At 44.9% G+C, this 23,051-nt stretch overlaps 2 protein-coding genes across 3 annotated transcripts in view; one reads left to right on the top strand and one right to left on the bottom strand.

The window, feature by feature from the left end:
- The window catches only part of TMEM14C (transmembrane protein 14C), a 1,060,545-nt gene that overhangs the window by 653,983 nt on the left and 383,511 nt on the right, over window positions 1-23,051 (top strand). The gene's annotated exons all lie outside the window — the stretch shown is intronic.
- The window catches only part of LOC125995956 (uncharacterized), a 120,740-nt gene continuing 98,691 nt past the window's right edge, over window positions 1,003-23,051 (bottom strand). The window contains exons 15-20 of the mRNA XM_049764899.1: window positions 21,972-22,145; window positions 9,178-9,264; window positions 7,421-7,424; window positions 7,235-7,307; window positions 5,242-5,381; window positions 1,003-1,035 (exon numbers count right to left, since the gene is read on the bottom strand). Coding sequence (XP_049620856.1) covers window positions 1,003-1,035; window positions 5,242-5,381; window positions 7,235-7,307; window positions 7,421-7,424; window positions 9,178-9,264; window positions 21,972-22,145 — 511 coding nt within the window. The remainder of the gene's footprint in view (window positions 1,036-5,241; window positions 5,382-7,234; window positions 7,308-7,420; window positions 7,425-9,177; window positions 9,265-21,971; window positions 22,146-23,051) is intronic.

The following is a 23,051-nucleotide window of genomic DNA, read 5'->3' as shown; positions in this document are numbered from 1 at the left end:
TTGAAATTTTAGCTATTTTTATTAATATCTTTATTTAAACACCTTGATTACAAATATGATTGGGTTTCAGTCATGTAAAGAACATCCCCCTTCACCAGTGCAACATTCCCATCACCAATGTGGCAAATATCCCTCCTCCCCACCCCACCCCCACCTGTACTCTAGACAGGCTTTCTACTTTGCTTATTCATTCACATTGTTAGGATAGTTCTCAATGTAGTTATTTCTCTAACAGCACTCATCACTCTTTGTGGTGAACTTCATGTCGTGAGCTGGACCTTCCAGCTCTCCTCTCTTTTGACTCTGAGAATTATTGCAAAAATGTCTTTCGTTTTTCTTAAAACCCATAGATGATGAGACTATTCTGCATCTATCTCTCTCCCTCTGACTTATTTCACTCAGCATAATAGATTCCATGTACATCCATGCATAGGAAAATTTCATGACTTCATCTCTCCTGACAACTGTGTAATATTCCATTGTGTATATGTACCACAGTTTCTTTAGCCATTCATCTGTTGAAGGGCATCTTGGTTGTTTCCAGAGTCTGGCTATTGTAAATAGTGCTGCAATGAACATAGGTGTGAGGAAGGGATTTTTGAATTGTATTTTTCTGTTCCTAGGGTATATCTCTAGAAGTGGTATAGCTGGATCATATGAGCTCTCAGCCCTTTCAAGGTTGTGATCATCTTGACCTTGAGGTCTCAAGGCCAGAGCCTCTGCTCTGAGTTCAAACAGGCAAGGAGGGTAAGAGGGCACTGTAGATTACTCGCTGCCCATCTCTGGCTTGGCATCCACTTTGCATCATAACTACTGATGTGTGAGTCCACTTGTCGTCACTTTGTCCAGTGAGGGCTGGGCTGAGCTTTCTTGTAAACTCAGATCCTGCTTTTTCTGTCATTTGCATGACCCATAGCTCCCAGGTCAGGTGATAGGAGTTTGTAGGCAGTGTCTTCTTATTCTGGCAGGTGCTGGAAGTTAGTGAGGTTATGGCAAAAGCAACTATTCCACAGCATCATCTGACACCAGAGAGCCCTGCGGAGTCATGAACAGGACTGACAGGACCCAGACAGGATTCATGGGGACTAGAGAGCTGCTCATTCATGCTAGCACCCAGAGTGCTCAGGTGGCAGGACACCCCACATTCACAGAAATGATGTCCAGTGCATCATTGGGAAACATGGAGGCCAACTTAGGAGCATGAGCTCAGGTATCTTGTAACTGAGTTTTAACCCTCAATAAATATGGAAAGGTTATAAAAACATGAATTTCCCACTACAATAAGGAGGCAACAAGAAACCCTAGACTGTCAAGAAAAAGAAATGAACAGATTATTAAAGATCATCATAAGGGCTCTCTCTCAAAACATAGTCTTGGTATAATGAAAACAGTTTTAATATGGAATGACTGTATGTCCCTGAACTACATTCAGGAAAAATCAAAGCAAACAGAGAACCTTATAAAAAAAATCAAACAAGAAATCAAATTCACTTCTCACTGTAAAATCCAATCATTTTCCAAATTACTAAGAAAATGTCAATAATGAACACTGAGCTCTCACCAGAATGCACAGTTTCTCATCAAGACACAAAAGGGTTTCAGCATTAGTAATGACACTCCTAGTGCAGGTAGCACCGTAGAGCTAAAAGAGAAACGTGTTCTAATGCCTCAGTAGATGTCGGAAAGACCTTAGTGCTCCTCAGATCATGCTCCTGACAAGAGCGCAAAGAAGCCAACAAAGAGGATCTAACTCCAAGAGTTATTTTCAAACAAAACCTACGTAACCAGAAGTAAAACTATAACCACAACTTAAATTAAAAATGGGCCTGTAGGGCCCGGAGAGATAGCACAGCGGCATTTGCCTTGCAAGCAGCCGATCCAGGACCAAATGTGATTGGTTCAAATCCCGGTGTCCCATATGGTCCCCCGTGGCTGCCAGGAGCTATTTCTGAGCAGACAGCCAGGAGTAACCCCTGAGCACCGCCGGGTGTGGCCCAAAAACAAACAAACAAAAATGGGCCTGCAATCTGAGTTATCATCTGTATCATTTAAATTTTTTATGAAGTCACAGGAAATTTCATATGCTCAATATGTTTCCCATAAAGATATTCAAGTAAGTCATATGGTCATGGCATGAAGCAGAAGCCTCATGCCCCAATCCCAAGGGATTGGTGAAACTCGGGTCTGGAAGCAAACACTGGTACAGAAAATAACCCACACAGATTGAAGGGAATGAGACAGGTTTAGGAAAGCTCTCCCCTCACTAGCAAGAGATACCAGCAGGCAGATAGACTAGTTGTGGAAATTAAACTACAAATCGATTCTCCTGAGACCCAAGGTCCTTACTGGGAAGAGAAAGACCACTTCCATGGGTGGAAACAGGGAGGACTAAGGGACCAAGCCAGAGGTCCTTCCAGTCCATGCGGGATAAGAGCCAGCAAAATAGTATCTTGAATAGAATAGAAATCAGTTACTCCCACATGCCTTCACCCCGAGGTGACTTCTCCCCCACCCATTACCCCCCAAGTGCTCCCTCTCCATCACACCAATAGAGGTCATAACCACACAGAAGCCACATGCAATAGGAAATACATGCATACAGCATGAATAACATCATGGCCCAAAAACTTAGCAAAGAAATCCATCTCAATTCTACTAAGGGCCAGAGAAGAAAGAACCAGAATAACAAGCAGCTTCTCTCTGAAACTAAGGTCTTTATTGGGAAGAGAAAGACAACCCCATGGGTGGAGAGCAGGGAGGGGTAAGGGACCAATCCAGAAGTCCCTGAGAGACAAGGAGCCCCAAAGAAGAACTATCCTAAGTAGAATAAAAACTGGTTATCCAACAATGACAGAATAATGAGATAGTTTCTCATATCATTCCAGAAAACAAAAAATAACAAATATAAAAATAGTTTGTTTTTAAATTGAAGAGATTCCAGAAAAAAAAAAAGATTGAGCACAGTTTGAAGATCTAAAAAGTGGGGTGGAGTGATGGCGAAGCGGTAGGGTGTTTGCCTTGCACACGGCTGACACACGACCGACCTTGGTACGATCCCCAGTGTACCATATGGTCCCCCAAGCCAGGAGCAAGTACTGAGCATATAACCAGGAGTAACCCCTGAGTGTCATCAGGTATGGCCCCAAAACAAAAACAAAAAAAAATCTAAAATGTAAAAAAAAAGGTTTTATTTATAGTCAACTGAGAATAGCTATGAAATACCTTAAAATGTTTCACTGCTCTAGAGAATCTGAAGTTTGTGTATCTAATAGAAAGTCATGACTTTATTTATGTGCCTGGAGTTCTAGATATTTTGGTTTGGGGCTGGGAAGTTGATAGATTCTCCCTGGGACTGATGAGCTGTTCCAAGCCACCAAAATAACTTTCCAGATACACCCAAGTTTTACATCTTAAGATTTCTTTTTCTCCATGCAATGAATATTTCTTTGTTTGATATCTTGGTTTTGAGGCCAACCCTGGCAAACTCAAGACTTCCTCTTGCCACTGATCTCAGAAATTCCTTCTGGCAGAGTTCAGAGGGCTGCATAGGGGGCCAGGAAGCACATCCAGGTCAGCTGTGTGCAAGGCCAGTGCCTTAACTGCTCTGTTACCTCTCCAACCATGCACAATGATGGTAGACCAGATAACTGAACGTGGAGGCCAGTATGCAGAAACCAGGAAAGCAAGGAGAGAGCTCAGAATTCAGAAAGGATGCCTGTTTAGAGTACAGGCGGGGGTCGGGTGGGGAGGAGGGAGACTTGGGACATTGGTGATGGGAATGTTGCACTGGTGATGGGTGGTGTTCTTTACATGATTGAAACCCAAACACAATCATGTATGTAATCAAGGTGTTTAACTAAAAAAAATAATAAAAAAAAAAGAATTCAGAAAGGATAATGGTGAGTTGAAGAAGGAAATTATAGCATTGCTAAAGGCTATTGAGAAACTGGATGTGTGTTTATCACAAGAAAAGGGAATTAGGCCTTGCCAGCTGCCAGCCCCAGTTCAATCTCTGACATCACATAAGGACACTTGAACATCATCAGGAGTCACTCTTGAGCAGAGCCAAGAATGTCCCCTGGGCACTACCTGGTATGGTCCAAAAAGAACTAAAAAATATATAATAATAACATAAGAGAGCCCAGTGCATGTACAGAAATCTCCATTATCTCTTTATGAGAGTATAAAATTAGTGGGTAAAGTATTTAGCTGTTAACTTGTAGGAAATAAATTCTACCAGGTGGGCACTGCCAGGTAATAGATTATTATTTTAATATCAGCATCATGTTTTGATAGAAACTTAAATATCTTTAAACGTGGTGGGAAAATATTGACAAGTCATCTACAAAAAGTACACAGTAGGGGCCTGAGCGATAGCACAGTGGGAGGGCATTTGCCTTGCACGTGGCTGACCCAGGACGGACCTGGGTTCGATCTCCGGAGTCTCACATGATCCCCTGAGCCAGGAACAATTTCTGAGCACATAACCAGGAGTAACCCCTGAGCGTCACCAGGTGTGGCCGAACCGCCCCCGCCCCAAAGTAAATAGTGGGGTTGAAAGGATAGTACTACTGAAAGGGCACTTGCCTTGCATGTGACGGATCCATGTTCGATCCCCAGCATCCCAGATTGTCCCCTGATCCTCTCCAAGAGTGATCCCTGAGTGCAGAGTCGGGAGTAAGCAAGCTCTGAGCACTGCTGGGTTGACCCCAAAACAAATACAAAAAAATAAAATAGGGGGCCAGAGAGATAACACAGCAGAGAGGGTATTTTTCTTGCACAGGCTGACCCGGGTTTGATCCTGTGGATCCCATAGGATCTCCTGAACCTGCCAGGAATGATTTCTGAGCAAAGTGTTTCCCAAAGTCCAAACAAACAAAAACAAAAAATAAAATTAAACTAAACAGGAATTAAGGTTAAAAACTAAAGTGGAATTCAGAAAAGCAGGGCTCATTTTCGCTCTCTCCCTTACACTTTTATGGTTCCCCATATTTTTCCTGAGCCGAAACATTTACCACAGTTCTGCCCAGAAATGTCCTTACCATGGCCCCTGAACCAGTCTTTCTCCGGGCAGCGCATGAGCATCTCTAGTACAGAGAAAGCATCCCTGTTCCTTTAAATTCCAGTGCTGTGGGGACCACCCCCCAGGCCTCACAGTCTCCCCCATTAAGCTGTTCCCGAGGAGAGACCACCTGACCAGCTCCTCATTACTCCATTTCTTGCAGTTTTTAATTTCCAAACCTCTCGCTTGGCAGAGGCCGGCAGGACGCCTGAGTGACTGTGGGCATTTGGCAAGGCTGTGGGCACGCAGGGAAGGAGCTCGCCTGGGGCCCGGGATAGGTGCTGGGCTCTCAGCCCCGAGCTGTAAGCACTGGCTTGAGCTGTGGGGGGAGAAAGCAAGGCAGAGAGGGCCCAGGAAAAGACATACTCGCACCCCACAAATCCTTCCCTTCGTTTCTAGAAACGCCCCAGACCCCGCTGTCTTGGATGAGAAACGGTCGCTTTGTTTTGCTTTGTCTTATTGCTACCCCACGTCTGCACACCAGGACAGACTTCTGCTGGCCTCATTTCAGGAAATTATCATTTGCAGAAAACTTTTATTTTGCATTTAGCAAAATGAGCTTAGAAAGAAAAGGGAGGAAGGAAGGAAGGAAGGAAGGAAGGAAGGAAGGAAGGAAGGAAGGAAGGAAGGAAGGAAGGAAGGAAGGGAGGGAGGGAGGGAGGGAGGGAGGGAGGGAGGAAGGGAGGGAGGGAGGGAGGGAGGGGAGGGAGGGAGGGGAGGGAGGGAGGGAGGGAGGGAGGAAGGGAGGAAGGGAGGAAGGAAGGAAGGAAGGAAGGAAGGAAGGAAGGAAGGAAGGAGAAGGAAGGAAGAAGAAGAAAGAAAGAAAGAAAGAAAGAAAGAAAGAAAGAAAGAAAGAAAGAAAGAAAGAAAGAAAGAAAGAAAGAAAGGGAAGGAAGGAAGGAAGGAAAGAAAGAAAGAAAGAAAGAAAGAAAGAAAGAAAGAAAGAAAGAAAGAAAGAAAGAAAGAAAGAAAGAAAGAAAGAAAGGGAAGGAAGGAAGAAGGAAGGAAAGAAAGAAAGAAAGAAAGAAAGGAAAGAAAGAAAGAAAGAAAGAAGAAAGAAAGAAAGAAAGAAAGAAAGAAAGAAAGAAAGAAAGAAGAAAGAAAGAAAGAAAGAAAGAAAGAAAGAAAGAAAGAAAGAAAGGGAAGGAAGGAAGGAAGGAAGGAAGGAAAGAAAGAGAGAGAGAGAGAGAGAAAGAAAGAAAGAAAGAAAGAAAGAGAGAGAGAGAAAGAAAGAAAGAAAGAAAGAAAGAAAGAAAGAAAGAAAGAAAGAGAGAGAGAGAGAGAGAAAGAGAGAAAGAGAGAAAGAGAGAAAGAAAGAAAGAAAGGGAGAAAGAAAGAGATAAAGAGAAAGAAAGGAAGGAAGGAAGGAAGGAAGGAAGGAGGGAGGGAGGGAGGGAGGGAGAGAGAGAGAAAGAGAGAAAGAGAGAAAGAAAGAAAGAAAGAAAGAAAGAAAGAAAGAAAGAAAGAAAGAAAGAAAGGAAGGAAGGAAGGAAGGAAGGAAGGAAGGAAGGAAGGAAGGAAGGAAGGAAGGAAGGAAGGAAGGAAGGAAGGAAGGAAGGAAGGAAGGAAGGAAGGAAGGAAGGAAGGAAGGAAGGAAGGAAGGAAGAAAGAAAGAAAGAAAGAAAGAAAGAAAGAAAGAAAGAAAGAAAGAAAGAAAGAAAGAAAGAAAGAAAGAAAGAAAGAAAGAAAGAAAGAAAGAAAGAAAGAAAGAAAGAAAGAAAGAAAGAAAGAAAGAAAGAAAGAAAGAAAGAAAGAAAGAAAGAAAGAGAAAGAAGAAAGAAAACCACAAAGAACTGCCATAGCCAAGAATATGAAGACCCATCAGAGGATGTTGCAGGCCACCCAGAAAGGGTGTCGCAGCTCCCAGAAGCTGGATGGAGCCTGCCGTGATTGTGGAACTGGCTGCAACTCAGACCAAGTCTCCTGGGTCCACCCACGCCCCCATTCCAGCCATGCCCCATTGTATTGGACATGGCTTCGCTGTGTTCAGCGGCCATCAAGCACCCGTTCACGTGTTCTCAGCAGAAAGACCCGCCAAGGCCTGTGGGGGGCCTAGAACTGACCCATCACGATTGTGCGTTTATGCACTTCCCTCCACTGCAAGCTTCTTTCTGAGAGAGGCTGATTCGGGGGCTGCAGAGCTAAGCCAGCAGTCTCTCTGGTCCAGCACACGTGGACAGGGCAGAGGTGGGGTCGGATGAACACGGAACTGTGCTGCTTCCTTCCCCAGTGGGGTCTGGTGTTCCTGTGATGGGAGGGCGGGTCCGATGAGGGATGGGCAGAGAGGCTGGCACGGCCTTGGAGGCACAGACTGAAGGTGGTTCCAGCCTTTCTCTGAGTCTTACTTCCCAAACTCACCCCTCTGGGAAAGTGGGGGCCCCAGAGCCAGCTGAGGAGGTGGGACTGCAGAGATGGGAGGAAGGGGCCTGCCAGTTCACACTGCTTCATTGGGGCAGCCCCATCATGTAGCCTGAGCATTGCCAGGCGTGAGGAGTTAGAGCCAAGAGTAAGGCCTAGTCAGGGGGGTCCCCAAAAGTCATCCTTATCATTACCATCACCATCATCATCATTGGAGCCAGAACAATAGCACAGTTGAGAGTCCATTTGCCTTGCATTTGATCAACCTCGGTTCCATTCCCAGCATCCTTTAGGGCCCCCTGAGCCTACCAGGAGTGATTCCTGAGGGCAGAGCCAAGTGTGACCCCTGAATGTCACCAGATATGGCCCCAAAACAAACAAACAAACAAAAACAACTATTATTGCCACTATTATGGACCATTATGGTCACCGTCTTCAGCACCATCTTCTTTTTTTTTTTGGGGGGGGGGGGCCACACCCGGTAACGCTCAGGGGTTACTCCTGGCTATGCGCTCAGAAGTCGCTCCTGGCTTGGGGGACCATATGGGACGCCGGGGGATCGAACCGCGGTCCGTCTCCTAGGCTAGCGCAGGTAAGGCAGGCACCTTACCTCCAGCGCCACCGCCCGGCCCCAGCACCATCTTCTTGTTGACAATAATAAACTCGTGTGGCTTTTCACCATCACTTGAGAGGCGTCCAGCTCAGAGCTGGTAGTTGAAGTGGCCTCGCCGTCCCTCCCATCATGTTTCTCACAGCTGATTCCCCAGAATCACGGGTTAGGGGTTCCTGCCCCCAATTCCTCACCAGTCATTTGTGCTTGGCGATACGTCCAGGACTATTTCTGCCCAGTCTCAGAACCTAGCGAAGACCCTTCCTCCAGATTCTTTGCCCTGCTATGATCAGATTTGACCCACCAGGATCCTCCTTTCTGAAGGGCCCTTGCCAAAGACCATCGGGCAGGGAGTCAGGCAGGTGGCAGTGAGTCATTCAGCCAGGCAGGCATCCATCCATCCATCCATCCATCCATTCATTTATTCATTCATGCAGTGAGTCAGTAAGCCATTCATTCAATCAGTCAAGCAGGCATTCAGGCAGGCAGGCAGATATCCATTCCATCAGCCATTCAACCAATCAGTCCTTCAATTCAATTCAATTCAATCTGTCCTTCACTCAATCAGTCTGTCATTCATTCATTCATTCAGGCAGGCATTCAGTCAATAATTCATTCATTCAGTCAGTAATTCAGTCACTAAGTCTGTCTGTCATTCAGTCTGTCTGTTAGTTATTAGCCAGGTGGGTAGGCAGACATCCATTCAGTCAGTCATTTAGTTAGTTATTCATGTAGTCATTCAGTCAGTCATTCATTCATTCAGGCAGGCAGACATTCATTCATTCAAGCAGGCAGGCAGCAGTGAATGAGTCCTCTTTCCCTCCTGCATCTCTGCTCGAAGCATCAGGTAAACACGAGCTCCTCTCTGCTTCTCGTCCATCCACCACAGGCTGGTGGTCTGTCTGGGCTCAACTTCACGTGTGAGGAAAAATAAAACTTTATCTGCTGGTTGCAGACTAAATAATTCTTTGAACGAAGAGGGTTTATTGCTGTGTGAACAGCAGGCCGGCCAGAGCGGCAGGGATGGGCCGGTACAAAGCGTCTGCCGCCACCGGCCTGGCCTCGTCACCTTCTTTTAATTACCAGCTCTGATTAAAGACGAGGCTTCCTCTGCTCGGGAGGGGAGAGGCTGTGGGGAGACCCTAACGGGCTCAAGATGTTGTAGTCAATGCGGGGTCTCCTGTCCGTGGTCTCGCATGAGGGTGGGCAGACCATGGGGTGTCCCCTCTGCTGCCTGCAGGGAGCAAAGGCAGTCCTCAGCTCAGGAGTCAAGGGGCCTGGCACTGAGCTGCTCTGTCCTTCTGTTTCCATCCTGTTCCAGAAAGAAAAGTGCCTCTTGCACTCTTTTCGCTGTCCCACTAATCACTGTTGCTTGCAGACACCCCCCTAAAGGTGTCCTGAACCCAGAAAGCAACGCACTATGACCCCCGAGATCCTGTGTGGGGCTGACCCTCCCCTGGCCCTAGCTGAGCACTGAGATGCAGGGAAGAAGGAAGCTCCTAAATTTTATGGGCTTCTTCAAAACTGAGGCATGTGTGGCGGCCAAGGTGGGTCCCGCCATGGAGCACCGTCAGGGGGAAGAGAACGGAAATCCTGGGAGTGATACACGTCCACGTTCTCAGGTCTTCCTGCAGAGCTGCTGACAATCACTCAACAGAGGAGCCCGGAGTGACGTTGGGGCAAGGCCAAGGCTGAACAGAGTGGTGCCCAGGGTGGAAAAGGCCGGGACAGCTCTGACAAGGGGGTACAAGATGCTGGGGACACACAAGGATAACCAGCTGCACCATTGCCCTGTCCTCACCCAGAGTCTTTCTCACTGGTCTTGGACACACTTTCCAACTCTACACTGCGTGGACCCTAGATCTTTCAGAACAGAGTGGCATTTTCCTCATGTTCGGCTGAGCCTCAACCTGATATGGGGGCCAGAATCCCAAACTCTATCCTCCACTAAGGAGAGCAGGGCCGCCACCTCCTGTCTGAGTGGCCTCAGGGACGAGTGGCCAGATATGCTGAAGTGGCCCCATGGAGCATTTGTGACACACAAACCCCTTCCCAAATCGACCAACGGGGCACAGACAGAAGAGCACCAGCGGCTCCCCTCAGCCTGGCCAGGATCAGAGCATTGGACTTCACCTGTTCTCCTCTGGACTCCCTCATTGAAGGTCTGCCTTTATATTTTCCTCTCTTCTTTTCCTCTTCTTTCTCCTCTTCCTCCTTCTATTCTTCCTCCTCCTTTTCTCCTTTCTCTCTGCCTGCTCCTCTTCTTTCACCTCCTCCTCCTCCTTTTCTTCTTTTTCCTCCTCTTCCTCCTACTTCTCCTCTACCTCCTCCTCTTTTTTGCTTATTATTCTCCTCTTCCTCCTCTTCCTCTTCCTTCTCCTCTTCCTCTTCCTTCTGCTCCTTCTTCTTCTTCTCCTTCTCCTCCTCCTCCTTCTTCTTTTATTCTTCTTCCTTTTCTTCTTCTTCTCCTCCTCCTTCTCCTTCTCTTTCTCCTTCTTTCTCCTTTTTCTTCTTTTATTCTTCTTCCTTTTCTTCTTCTTCCCTTTCTTCTTCTTCTTCTCCTCCTCCTCCTTCTCCTACTCTTTCTCCTTCTTTCTTCTTCTTCTTCTTCTTCTTCTTCTTCTTCTTCTTCTTTCTTCTTCTTCTTCTTCTTCTTCTTCTTCTTCTTCTTCTTCTTCTTCTTCTTCTTCTTCTTCTTCTTCTTCTTCTTCTTCTTCTTCTTCTTCTTCTTCTTCTTCTTCTTCCCCCCATTCCTTATCATTATCATCATTCTCCAAATAATTTTTTAAGTAACCAGGAACAGTGATCAGGCAGGTGGAGTGTGCTGTACACCAAAAGCATAAACAGAAGCATATGATAAGCCATATTGCCTCCTTGATGGTAATACATTTTTTGATAGTAATTTTTAAGTAAATGTTTGAGCATAAAGATAAAAATTAGACAATGAAGAAATAAGCCTGAACATGAAGACGAGGATTTCTTTTCTTTCTGGGATAATGTTAAAGTTACCCTCGAGATAAAATACTTTGTAGACAATAAATAGTGTGGGTTTATTTCTTTTATTAACTACGACTACACATTAAGGAGTTTACAAGTGCTACAAAGTTGAACAGCAAAATTGTTGAATTGAACAACAGAATCTAAAAAAAAGAAAGTGGATAGGGACTGCGAAATTATTTTAGTGTTGTCTTAATTTTAAGAGAGGGGGACAGAGAGAAGGGAGAGCTGAGAAGGAAGAAACCCACTTGTTTACTGTTTGGCAAAGTGATGATGTGATATTAGACAGGATCCTTGTACTTCCTTATGATTCATTTCTGCCTGTTATTCTTCTAAACCTGCCTGGGTTTGCTTGTTTAGTTTATTTCGATAGGGAAGCCAGGTAGCCCTGTTGAATAATTGATGTGCTTAATTTCAAGATATACCACCAGTTTAATTGAAAACAATCGTGTGTCGTCCAACATGCCGAACGAGAAGTAGACCAGACATTTTAATATAAAAACATTTCGTGGAAGTGGCCTAGAATTCCTGAGCATGGAAAATGTATTCTAGTTCATTCTCTGGCCCAGGCCTGTGAGTATGTGCTTCTCATTTTTATGACCCAGATTAAAAATTGCCACCGAAATGGACACTTTATAATATGCTTAATTTCCTTTTATTAAGTTGATAAATGCAAAAAGCACAGAATGCATTTACAGTATGATGAGAATTTAGGATTATTGCATTTGGTAATTTTTATATTGTTCCTGCATGTCATCTGTCATTTCTTCAGAAGCAGCTAGATGATCGCTTCCAAGCGTTTTAGCCATTTCTTTTTTTGGGTAGGGAAAAGGTCACTTTCAGTCGTCAGAAAAGACATCATTCTATTAAACTAATTTGCCTACATGCAAATTTTGTCATTTTTCCCTCATTAAGTATTTATCATGGAGTAAAAAAAATATATATTCATGAAGGGGCAGCTCACAGCCTGATGGAACTGGCACTAATATTTTGCAACTCTAATGATTTTTTGCATTCTTAATTAGATAGCATAAGGTTGATATGATTAGGTCAGGATGTAGTGTTTTTCATTAAAATACATTTGAGAAGCTGTATTCATAATCTGCCCTTGCAATTAAATAATGAGCCCATGAATTTAATATTATCGACCCAATTATTATCCCATGCAAACGTATACCTTTAATAAATTTGTGCCGTAGGACCTTCATTAGCAAGCAACCCCAGAAACGATATTTCTAGGTACGTAGATGGAATGGCACGGGCCCACTTAGATCCTGGTTTTAAGCATCGTGGGGAGCAGAGCTGTGATCCTCAGGAATTTCATTCCAAAGTGGATCTAAACTGGAAGTCTAATTTACGCCGTTGATTATTTTCTGGGAAAAAACGGTCCCTTGAAAACAACCCATCGGAGCTTGGAAAGAGATGAGCTGTCGGAGGTGGAGGGAGCAGTGGAGAAAGGAAGAGTTCACGGGAGTGGGAGGAGGCTCAGAGACCAACGAGGTACATTAAATAAAAGGCCTGTGAGTCCCTAGGAGCCTTTTCTTTGGTGTGTAGTGGGAACAGTGTGTGACGAGTGTCCAGGAATGTACATCCGAGAGTGTCTCTCTGTCTTTACTCCCAGGTTCTTCTGGGAGGACAACACATAGGTTTCCTCTGCTGGGGTGTGGCTTGTCTTCTTCTGCCAGCGGATGCCCCAAAAACATGCCCGACCCTCCTCTCAGCAGCCTTGTCTCTGAGCTCTTGGAAAGCTTCACTCAAAGTGTGGTGACTCTTTACTCCACATCTGAAGCATTTTGGATTTGGGGGGGGGCGGGGCCACACCTGGCTGTGCTCAGGTCTTCCTCCCGACTCTAAGCTCAGAGATCATCATTCTTAGTGGAGTTTGGGGGACCGTCCGGGGTGCCAGGGATAAAACCCAGCTCTGCCTCACATAAGAAGAGCTGCTTCTGCTATCTCTCCAGACCCTCAATGCATTTCTTTTTTTTCTTTTTTCTTTTCTTTTTATTTTTTGCTTGTTTGCTTTAAGGCCACACCCTGTAGTGCTCAGGGCTGCTGGACCCAGGAGTTATTTCTGGTGGTGCTCAGACTTCCGTATGGGATGCCAGGGATTGAACCTGGGTTGGCCACATTCAAGGCAAACACCCTCCTCACTATGCTATGGCTTCAATACATTTATTTGATGATGGTCTTCAACCATCACAAGTGTGTCATCAAAGGAGATGGTGAAGTTGAACCCGCCTTTGGGAATGAGGTCTTGAGAGGGAGAAGGGCAGCTGAGTGTCATCTCTTCCCTCAGAGCAAGCTCAGCACTTCGGCCAGGGGGTCCCCAACAGGAAGGCAGGACTGGGTGGATCTTGAAGGTCCATGTGGCGAGATCACAGGGCTGGAGAAGTTGAGGTAGGGATAGAGAGAGGTAGGAAGTCTTCTGTGAAAGGAGCCAGTAAGTGGGGTGTTTGTGGTGGAACAAAGGTCAGGGCAGATGCAAGGAACCCATTGTCTGGAAATGCACATTAATGGCCTGTGCCAGGGGAAGGCTCTCCACAGTTTAATATGAAAGAACCTGCTCAAGAAGGGTCTTGGTGCCTTTGGCTAAAATACCTCAGATTACTGAGATCAGACACTCTGGTCTGTGAAGATCAGTGCTGGGCTAGAACTGGGTTGGAAAACATGTGGGCAGAAGAAGAAAGGAAATAAGGGAGAAAAAGAAAGGGAGAGTGAAGCCTGAGTGATAGCACAGCAGAAATGGCATTTGTTTTTTATGTGACCAATCTGAGTTCGATTCCCAGTATCCCATAGAATTCAGGAATGATTTCTGAGTACAGAGCCAGGAGAACACCTGAATGTTTCCGGGTGTGGCCCTAAAGCCTATATGGAGAGGGGGGGGGGGGGAGAGTGCATGTATCCAACCAAGAGAGAGAGTGCTCTCTTTTACACGTCCTTCACTACAGTAGACTGTTGGATGTTAAATTGTATTATTAATTAGAACAGCGCTCCTTATTGTCTAATTTTTCAATTCAACTTTATCATGGGCTTTCTCAGGTGTTTGGTGCCCTCCTCAGCTTCAGAAATCCTTGGGGTTTCCATCGCCGGTGATGGGGTGACTCTGTTCTAGTTGTAAAGCTGTCAGGAAGCACTCGCAGTTCAGCCTATACCCCTTTGTTCATGGAAGATTGAGTCAGGAACCAAGTTTTCTGTCATATTCTTCACCATGACCTTCAGAGGTGGGTCACGAGTCACACTGGGTGTCACCAATGCAGTCCTTAAGGATGGAAAGTAGAAGCAAGTGGAAATGGACCAGGGAGTCCCATGGTCCTATGGGTGAGTGTGGAGGGTTCTAGAAGGGCCAAGTCAATCAGGGCTCAGGACCAAGGATTTCTGGATTCTTACAGGGAAGGGCTGACCCAAGACTAAGTGGAGGTCCTGAAAATGGGGAGATAACTTGGGTATCCAGTCTCTTTCCTGCTGCCATCTTGTCTCCATGGACTCCAGGGGAGTTCTGCACCTATGAGTGTGTCCTGAGGAGGCTCCTGCCTCCAGTGTGTCTGAAAGGCTTTGGGCACAAGTATGCCTCCCATGGGAGCAGCTACACAAATGGGGAATCAAATCTTGGACCCCAGGACAGAAAGCACGGTGGGAGGGCAAAGAGAGGCAGAGCATGTCAGTGGGTACATTGAAGAGTGCCCATTGTTTGCAGGTAAAAAGCATGGAAATGGCTCAAAAAAATAAAAAAAAGAGAAAATCTTCCCCAAGAGGAAGTGATTCCGGGATCTCTCCCAATCAAAAAACACAGATCAGGAAGATGCAGGGACACCTATGTTCACAGGGTCAGAAGATGAGGGACAGCTATCTTGACAAGGTCAGAAGATGAAGACACACATGTTGACAGGATCATAAGATGAGGGACATCCATGTTTACAGTATTGGGAGATTAGGGACACCTATATTGACAGGGTCAAAAGATGAGGGACACGCATGTTGACAGGATCAGAAGATGAGGAATACCCATGTTCACAGTATAGGGAGATCAGGGACACCTATGTCCACAGAGGACTCAGTACACTAGGCAAATCATGAAAACCACCCAAAAGCCCAACCCTCTACAGGAACAAGAAGCAGAGGTCCATCCATACCATAGAATTTCATGCATCCACAAGAAACATGCAATCATCCGATTTCATGTAACTTGGGTTAAATGGAGTGACGTGTTAGTTGAAACTAGCCCAAGGGAGGAGGGTAAGTATCATTTGACACCTCTCATTTGTGGTGACAGGGAGCCAAATGAGGATTCAGGCATTATCCACGGCACTGGGTACAGACTAGGGGTATGGTCTGGGAAAGGACAGATTAAGAGGCAGGAGGAGGCTATAGGAAGGGAACCAGGTCCATTAATGTTGATGTGATGGCATTTGGACCTGGACACGCCTCTGCACATGCCCCTTGGATATGCCCCCTGTCACGCCTGGTATAAACTTAGACAGTTGAAGGGAGACCCAGCATAGTGACCAGAGCAGTACTGGCTGATTCCCATTGGGCTGGAGATAATGCAACGATGGAATGCTGCCTGTTTTGTATCTATCCTTCTATCTCATTCTCTCTTTCAAACCCAGATCTACAGGCCTCCCCTGGCCCTCTCTGGCCAATGAATCTCTCTCCCTCCCTCCCTCCATCACTCTCTCTCTCCCTCCATCACTCTCTCTCTCCATCACTCTCTCCCCCCCCCTCTCTCTCAAAACCCCCAAGCAGTGGCAGTTTTCAATCTTCAGGAGGAAATAAAGAGACACTTGGTTTCTACTTCTCTCTCTTCTCTCTCTCCCTCCCAGGTCACCCGATGGTCATACACACTATGACTGACCACATCTACACAGTGGAGAACACACAATCCACAACCCAGACTCGAAATATAGTTAATTGCCCAGCATACCTCCTGATAAATCACACTGATGCCGTCAGTTTCATGCATAAACCATCCAGGCAGCCACCCTCTCTGGTGTCCCTTTTCTCTACCACGATGCCAGCAGGCTCTTCTCTTCTCCCCATCCCTCCCACAGCACCTTGCTTCCTGCTCAAGACTAGCCCCTCATTGCCCCTGCCTTTGGCATTTGTTATTTCCGTTCTCTGTTTCTTTCTATCCAGATGTGAAAGGCATTATTCTGAGTCTGTCCCTCTCCATCTGGCAGCCACACTCGGTGACCCTCCCCATGTCCATCTACCCAGCAGCAAATTGTGTGGCTTTATTTTTTCTTCCATCTGGACTGGGTTCCAATGACTCCACGGACCAATCTCTTCATCCAGGCCTCTGTCCATATACGCATAAGTTTACAGCCAGGGGTGTAGCGAGTAGGATTGCCCTGAACACAGGTTGGGGAATATTTGGCTGAATAAAGTGAAGTGCTGAATCATGTAGAAGCTCAATTCCTAATTTTTTTTTTTTTTGGAGAAAGGCCCATATTGTTTTCCCCAAAAGTTGGCCAGTCGACACCCTATCAGTACTGAATGAAGGTTCCTTTTTCCACACATCCACGCCAATACTTGTTCTTTATTCTTTGTGGCATGTGCCAGTCTCAGAGAGAAAAATCTCATTATTTTGATTTCTATTTTCCCAGTAAGTGATGTTTATATTGCTTTTGGCTTTTTCATCTCTCTTTTTCCTTTCTTCCTTTCTTTTTCTTCCTTCTTTTTCTTTCTTCCTTTTTCTTTTTTCTTACTTCCTTTCTTTTTCCTTTCTTCCTTCCTTTCTTCTGTCTTCTTTTTCTTTCTTTCTTTCTTTCTTTCTTTCTTTCTTTCTTCTTCTTCTTCTTCTTCTCCTTCTTCTTCTTCTTCTTCTTCTTCTTCTTCTTCTTCTTCTTCTTCTTCTTCTTCTTCTTCTTCTTCTTCTTCTTCTTCTCTCTCTCGCTCTCTCTCTCACACACACACACTTAAAGACTGCACCTTAGTTCACTACATAAATACAGCCTAAAATTCTAAATTCAGTAAAAACTTTTCCCCTTGGTGACCACAGATATTCCCAGCTCTCTAAGCAGTGAGGGTTTTTCTCTTTCTCACAAGAAAATTCTACAGTAGCACCAAGTCAGTATTTTAAAGGTTATTCTAGAAACAGAACTGTAATTCGAACTCCTTGCATTTCTGCACTTCTATTTGTCCATGGAGGGGTCTTAGCTAGATGATCGAACACATCAATCTCAACTACAACTAAAAATCTCTCTAGAGGGGGCCTGAGAGATAGCACAGCAATAGGGCCTCTGTCTTGCATACGGCCAACCTGGGAGGGACCCGGTTCAATTCTCAGCATCCCACCCCCCAAGTCTGCCAGGGCCAATTTCTGAGTGCAGAACCAGGAGGAACCCCTGAGCAGCGCTGGGTGTGGCCCAAAAACCAAACAATCAATCAATAAATAAATAAAGTAAAAAAAAAATCTCTCTATAGGAGGGTCCTCTGGGTATATATGATGCCAGTTTCCTTTGGCTCTTCTTTTTTTGTTTTCTGAGTCATGCCAAATAAGGATCAGAAGAAAACTTCAGGCTTTATACAGCGGTCTGTGGGTTCGTTGATAGGCATTTCTCCCTTGATCTTTTTTATCACTCAAGGTCTGGGATGGTTGTTTATAAGTCACCCTATATATCGTGAAACTTTGGAAAGTGCATTCTGCCACGGGAGATGGGCGTCGCCTATAAAAGGAAAATGACAGATAATGGCCCCAGAAAGAAACTCTGGAGCGCCAGCTGGACTTGCATTTAAGCCCGACATACCTGTTTACACGGCACTAAGTACACGCTTCCTCCATGCTAAAATCATTTCTATTTGAAGTCAAGGCTAATCCATATGTTTCTGATTCATTAACACTTAATTTTTTTAGCATCCCTTTACGGGGCAGCCTTTTCATCTTTTTTTATAAGCTTATTTTCCTCAGACACAGGAAATCAAGTTTTTCTCAGAGTAAACAAACCCCAACTCCCAGAGACAGGAGACGTTTTGGTTTGCAACAAAGCACCTCTGAGCTTTGAACTCTTCCTTCATTCTGAAATGCAAATGTCTTTCCAGGCACTCTGCAGTTTCAGACACTTGTAATTAGCTGAGACACAATATTCAGCTTTTTTGGGGTTTTGTTTTATTATTTTCTGAAACTTCCCTCTATCTGGCTCTCATTTGTCTTCGTGATAAAACAGCCAACTGCTAATATATTAGTGAACAAGCCATTAATGACAGTTATTTAATTGCCATCGTATTATTTATTCTTATCAATAATGCAGAAGCTTCAATAATGATGCAAGGGGGGATTGGAAATTGGTGTGAACTGTGAAACAATGCCCTTTGCTTTGCCTCTCCTAGAAGTTTTTCCAGGAAGCAAAAAAGTCAACCGCTATCATTTCACTCCTTCCTCTGAGCATTGAAAGCTGTTATTGCTTTGTTTGGGCAGTGGATGAAGACAGGATGAGCCTACAAGAGACAGGACGGTGATAAATGCAGGTTTGACAGGCTAGAGAGAGACTGGAGAGAGTCAAGAGTCAGGTGGGTGGGACACCAAGGGGAAAATCATGAAGGTGCCTGTATGGGTTTCATCGTGCTCCCTGAGGGATCACTCAAGATCTGAGATGGGCATTGCCAATGCTGTGCCAGAAGAAACTGGGCCCTTGGGGAAAAGACACTTGAGCCCATGATATATGGTATTTGGGGGCCAGGAAAGAACTGCAGGGTTGGGCCAAGCTGATGACGCCAGCCATGACAAGAGCAGGACACTGTGAACCCCAATACATAGGAAAAGGGGGCTCAAAGACTGTGATCTCTGCATGCATGTTTTCAGAACCACAGTAAGGGGGACCTACTAGGAATTGGTACAATATTTTAGGGGGTGGGGGTGAGTAACTTCAGTAACTGGGGCTGGTGGGAGAATGTTCTGGAGAGATGCTCTGGAATGACAGAGAATCTGGCCTAGTTTCCTCCCTCGATTAAGTCTCCACAGCTTCCATGGAGAGAAAGGACACAGACAGAAAGGACAGAAACGCCCTGGGTCCTCTACCTTAATATTGCTTGATTTGTGTGTGTGGGTTGGAGGGCCTCACAATCAGGCTTGAACCACCACCATGTGTCTACTCAGGAGTGACTTCTGGCTGGGGAAGGCACACCCAGAGCAGTGAGTCCTCCCCATACTCCCCCCGCCCAACATGGTGCTTTACTCTCAGACCCAATCGCAACAGATTTCTGGACACTTCGTTTCTACAGAACTCTGTGGGGCGCCTCCCAACATCCAACCATCTTCTAGACTGTCTCCACACAAAGGTGCTGTGTTTTCGGGGTTTGCTCTGAACAAAGGCCTCAGGACCATCTCCCAGGGGCTTACAAGGCAGTGAGAGTGCCAAGGGACAAGCCCCAGCTCCTTCCTGTTCATCGAGCTGATGCTCAAGGCCCAGTCCTCCCTCCCTTTCTTTGCCCATCCCTCCCATCCCTCCTGTCCTGCCTGGCAGACTCTCCATCAAGCCCTGCCCCTGTATTCTCTTAGTTCAAACTCTAGATGCAGAATGTTTCTGGTTGGTTTTCCTGGGGGGAGTGGGAGAGATGTTTAAATAAATCCCACAAAATAAAATCCATTTTATGCTAAGTTCTGAGTCCCTTAGATGGTTTTTGAACCCTAGGCTTTTCACATTTTTGGACCGGCAAGAGCAAAGAGTTTGTGATGTTTGTTTTTGTTTTTACTATCCACTTTTTATTCTTTTCCCCAATGTTTGCTGAGGCACTTTACAATCTTAGTCATATAGAGCCTCTTCAGTAAACAGCTTGTTTTTACCTGTAGGACAGAATAAGCTATGCTAAGATTGTTTCTTTTTAAGGGTTTAGATATAGTTCTTTAACGAGACCTTCAATTTTCTTTTAAAAATTTACATGGTGCCATTTATTAGTTTTTCTCCCTTTTATACTTTGTGAGTTTAGCTAAGAGTTTTTCTACTTTTTTTTATTCTTTCAGAGAAAGAATAAAATAAAAAATAAAGAAAGAAAGCTCTTGGTTTCATTGATCTTTTGTAGTTTCTTTCTGGTTTCTGCTTAGTTTATTTTCCCTAATTTTTATTATTTTATTTTATTATTTCCTTCTTACTACTGATGTTGAGCAGCGCTTGGGGTTATTCCTGGCTCTGCATTCAGAAAACGCTGAACCATAAGAATGGGATGCCAGGGATCAAACCCGAGTTTGTCCTGCGTCAGCTGCATGCAAAGCAAGCGCCCAGCAGCTGTACTACCACTCTGGCCCCAGATATTTGTCCTTTTCTTAGTTCCTTAGGATGTGGAGTTAAATTATGCATTGGAGTTCCTCCTTATTTCCTGAGATAAGACAATACTTCTAGCACCTTTGCTCTGAGTACTGCATTTGCTGGGTTCTGATTGATTATGTCTTCCTTCTCATTGGTGTCCAGGAATATTTTTATTTCTTCTTTGATTGATCCAACAGTTATTCAACAGCATGTCCAATCTCCAAATATTTTCCCAGCTTTGTTTTGTTGTTGTTAATATGTCTACCTATATTTTATGTCATAGCCTTGAAATATACATGATATGAATTAAATCTTCATGATTTTATTAACACTTTGGCTGTATCTCAGCATGTGACCTATTCTGGAGTGTTCTATGTGCCCTGGAGAAAAATGTCTACTCAACTTTTGGGGGGAATGGAAGAGCCCTCTCCCCCTCTACATACCCCCTTCCTTATGGAAAACTCAGTTCTGTAGGCTGACTCTTAGGACCTGCAAGTAATAAAGATTCTATTTCATCCATCTATAATATTAAATACAAGGTATGATTTTACTTTTAAATTTATTTATATGAAGAGGAGTGAGTTGGGCCATACTCACAGTGCTCAAGGAGGACTCCTGGCTCTGCGCTCAGGGGTTATTCCCCAGAAAGCTCTAGGGACCATATGGGGTGACCCCATTAGCTGTCATTCTTTTGGTGACCAGTGCCTGAAAGGGGCAATCATGGTCAGCAAACTTCGAAAGACACATTATGCCAACAGGGACATGAGCAGCCCCGGAAGTCCCACCCAGGTGCAACAGACCGACAGCTCTGCCACTGTTCATACTGTTGCAAGTCAGCCCCTGAAGAGGTTGACTGATGGAGGGATGGAGGATGAGGTCTTTCCCCTCCAGCTCGGAGCACGCGTCTGCCACCCTGTCAGCCAATGGTTCTGAGGTGAAACAGCAGGTAAACAGCTCGCAGACAGTCAGGCTTGTGGAAATATTAGCTTTATTCGGTGGACAAGACTGAAGTCCAAGGTCTCAGCCTCAGTTCCAGCAAAAAGCCTCTTGCCTTCCACAGACCCTTGTTTTTATTCCCCAGAATCAGGTGCCACCCAATGGTGGGATCAGATGCCACCCAATGGTGGGAGCAGAATCCAGGTACCACCCTAGGGTGGAGGCAGAATGCCAGGTCACACCCTAGGGTAGGGCACAATCACCGATCAGGGTAGGGTCAGTAACATAATAATCGCATAAAATATTTACATACACAACATATGCCAGCCTCAGCATCACTGTCAGAGCAAGAAGAGGAGGTAAGGCAAGTCCCCAATCCCAGAAGATGAGCACCAAGGGACTGGTGGAGCCCACAGGATCTACAAAGGGGACTGTACGAAGAGAGAGTCCTGCACCCCAAATGCATTGAGAAAGGAAGACCAGAAAGACTTGTCTCCTCTTCTTCCTCAAGAATCCATAAGCCCAGAACTTGGGAGAATCACACCACTAGCTTCTTACATACTCATTGTCCTCGCATAGTTTGCACAATCAATATTTCCACGGGAAAATCAAGTGCTGTGCCCTAAGCACCGTCTTATCACGTCTTCTCATTTCAGCTGAGAAAAACAACCACAGAGCATCGAGATTTGTGCAACAGATATTACACTAAGAGTTGTGGATATGCTGGTGAGAAAACTCAGCAGAAGACACGAGCTGCAAACACACCCACGTCACAACACTCACCGTCCTTCTCTCCCCAAGGACTCCTCTCCATTGCTCAGCCCTTTTCACGATGCGGCTCAGCTCCTGGTTGGAAATCTCCAGATCGTAGGGCATGAAGAACTTGGCTTCCTCACTGTGGGTTCGCTGAAAGGCGTCTGAGATCCAAGAATCCGTATGCCACCTAAGAAGAAAATCAGTGATCAACCAATCGTCTTCTCCACAGATGCTGTAAACTTTCTTTCCCTCCTTTATTTATTTTTATTATACTTTTGGGTACATGATTTCAATAATGTCAACGTTTGTGCATTTGATGTCCAGTTTCTGCACTTCATCACTATATTAACCAAGTGCCCAAGCCTCCTCACTGCCCTGCCTAGGTCATTTCTAACCCAATGTTCATATAAGACCTAAAATAATTTGTTTCTTTCCTTAATATCTATTTGCATGGTTCATTTTTTTCTTCTTTTTTTTTCGAGGAGCAATTTGAGAAAAATTCTTCAAAATAAGAGATTGGATAAGTTTATGCAGTAGCTGACATGTTTTTAGGCACTTTCTAATTGTTGGTTGCTAATCCACGAACTGTAGATATTAACTAGAAGATTTGCCACTGTGGGAAGAGAGATAACAGGTCAGGGAAGAAACTACTAAGACAATGATAGAGACTCACTCAGACACCTTCTGCGGTAGCTTCTGTGTTAAAATGAGTTATGTTAGCCCTATTTTGGGTAGGTTAGTCAAAGGAACTCTACCTGCATGGCCAGTCTTCTTCCTTTCACTGTTGGTTCACATTCTTAGAAAACCCGCAAGGTCACTGTGACTAGCTCAAAATTTTAGCTTGATTGGTTGTTTCTCATCTTCAATGTGAATGAGAGAAATTGATGCAACACCCATTGAATGTTTCCCACATTTTGGAAACAAGTCCAATCATCAGCTGAGGAAAACATTACTTTTCTTGCAATTTCAGTCAAATTACAATAAAGAATTTCTCTGTAATCCTGGCTCCTGTATGAGTGCCATTTAGGTAATCCTGACAACATAATTAGGACAAGACTTACAAATGCTTTCAATATGTTTAGAGAGGAGAAAT

The sequence above is a fragment of the Suncus etruscus genome, chromosome 18, assembly GCF_024139225.1.
Source record: "Suncus etruscus isolate mSunEtr1 chromosome 18, mSunEtr1.pri.cur, whole genome shotgun sequence".
In the NCBI taxonomy this organism is placed as follows: Eukaryota; Metazoa; Chordata; class Mammalia; order Eulipotyphla; family Soricidae; genus Suncus; species Suncus etruscus.
The sequence above is the reverse complement of the archived record's forward strand: the minus strand, read 5'-3'. Positions and strand labels throughout refer to the sequence as shown.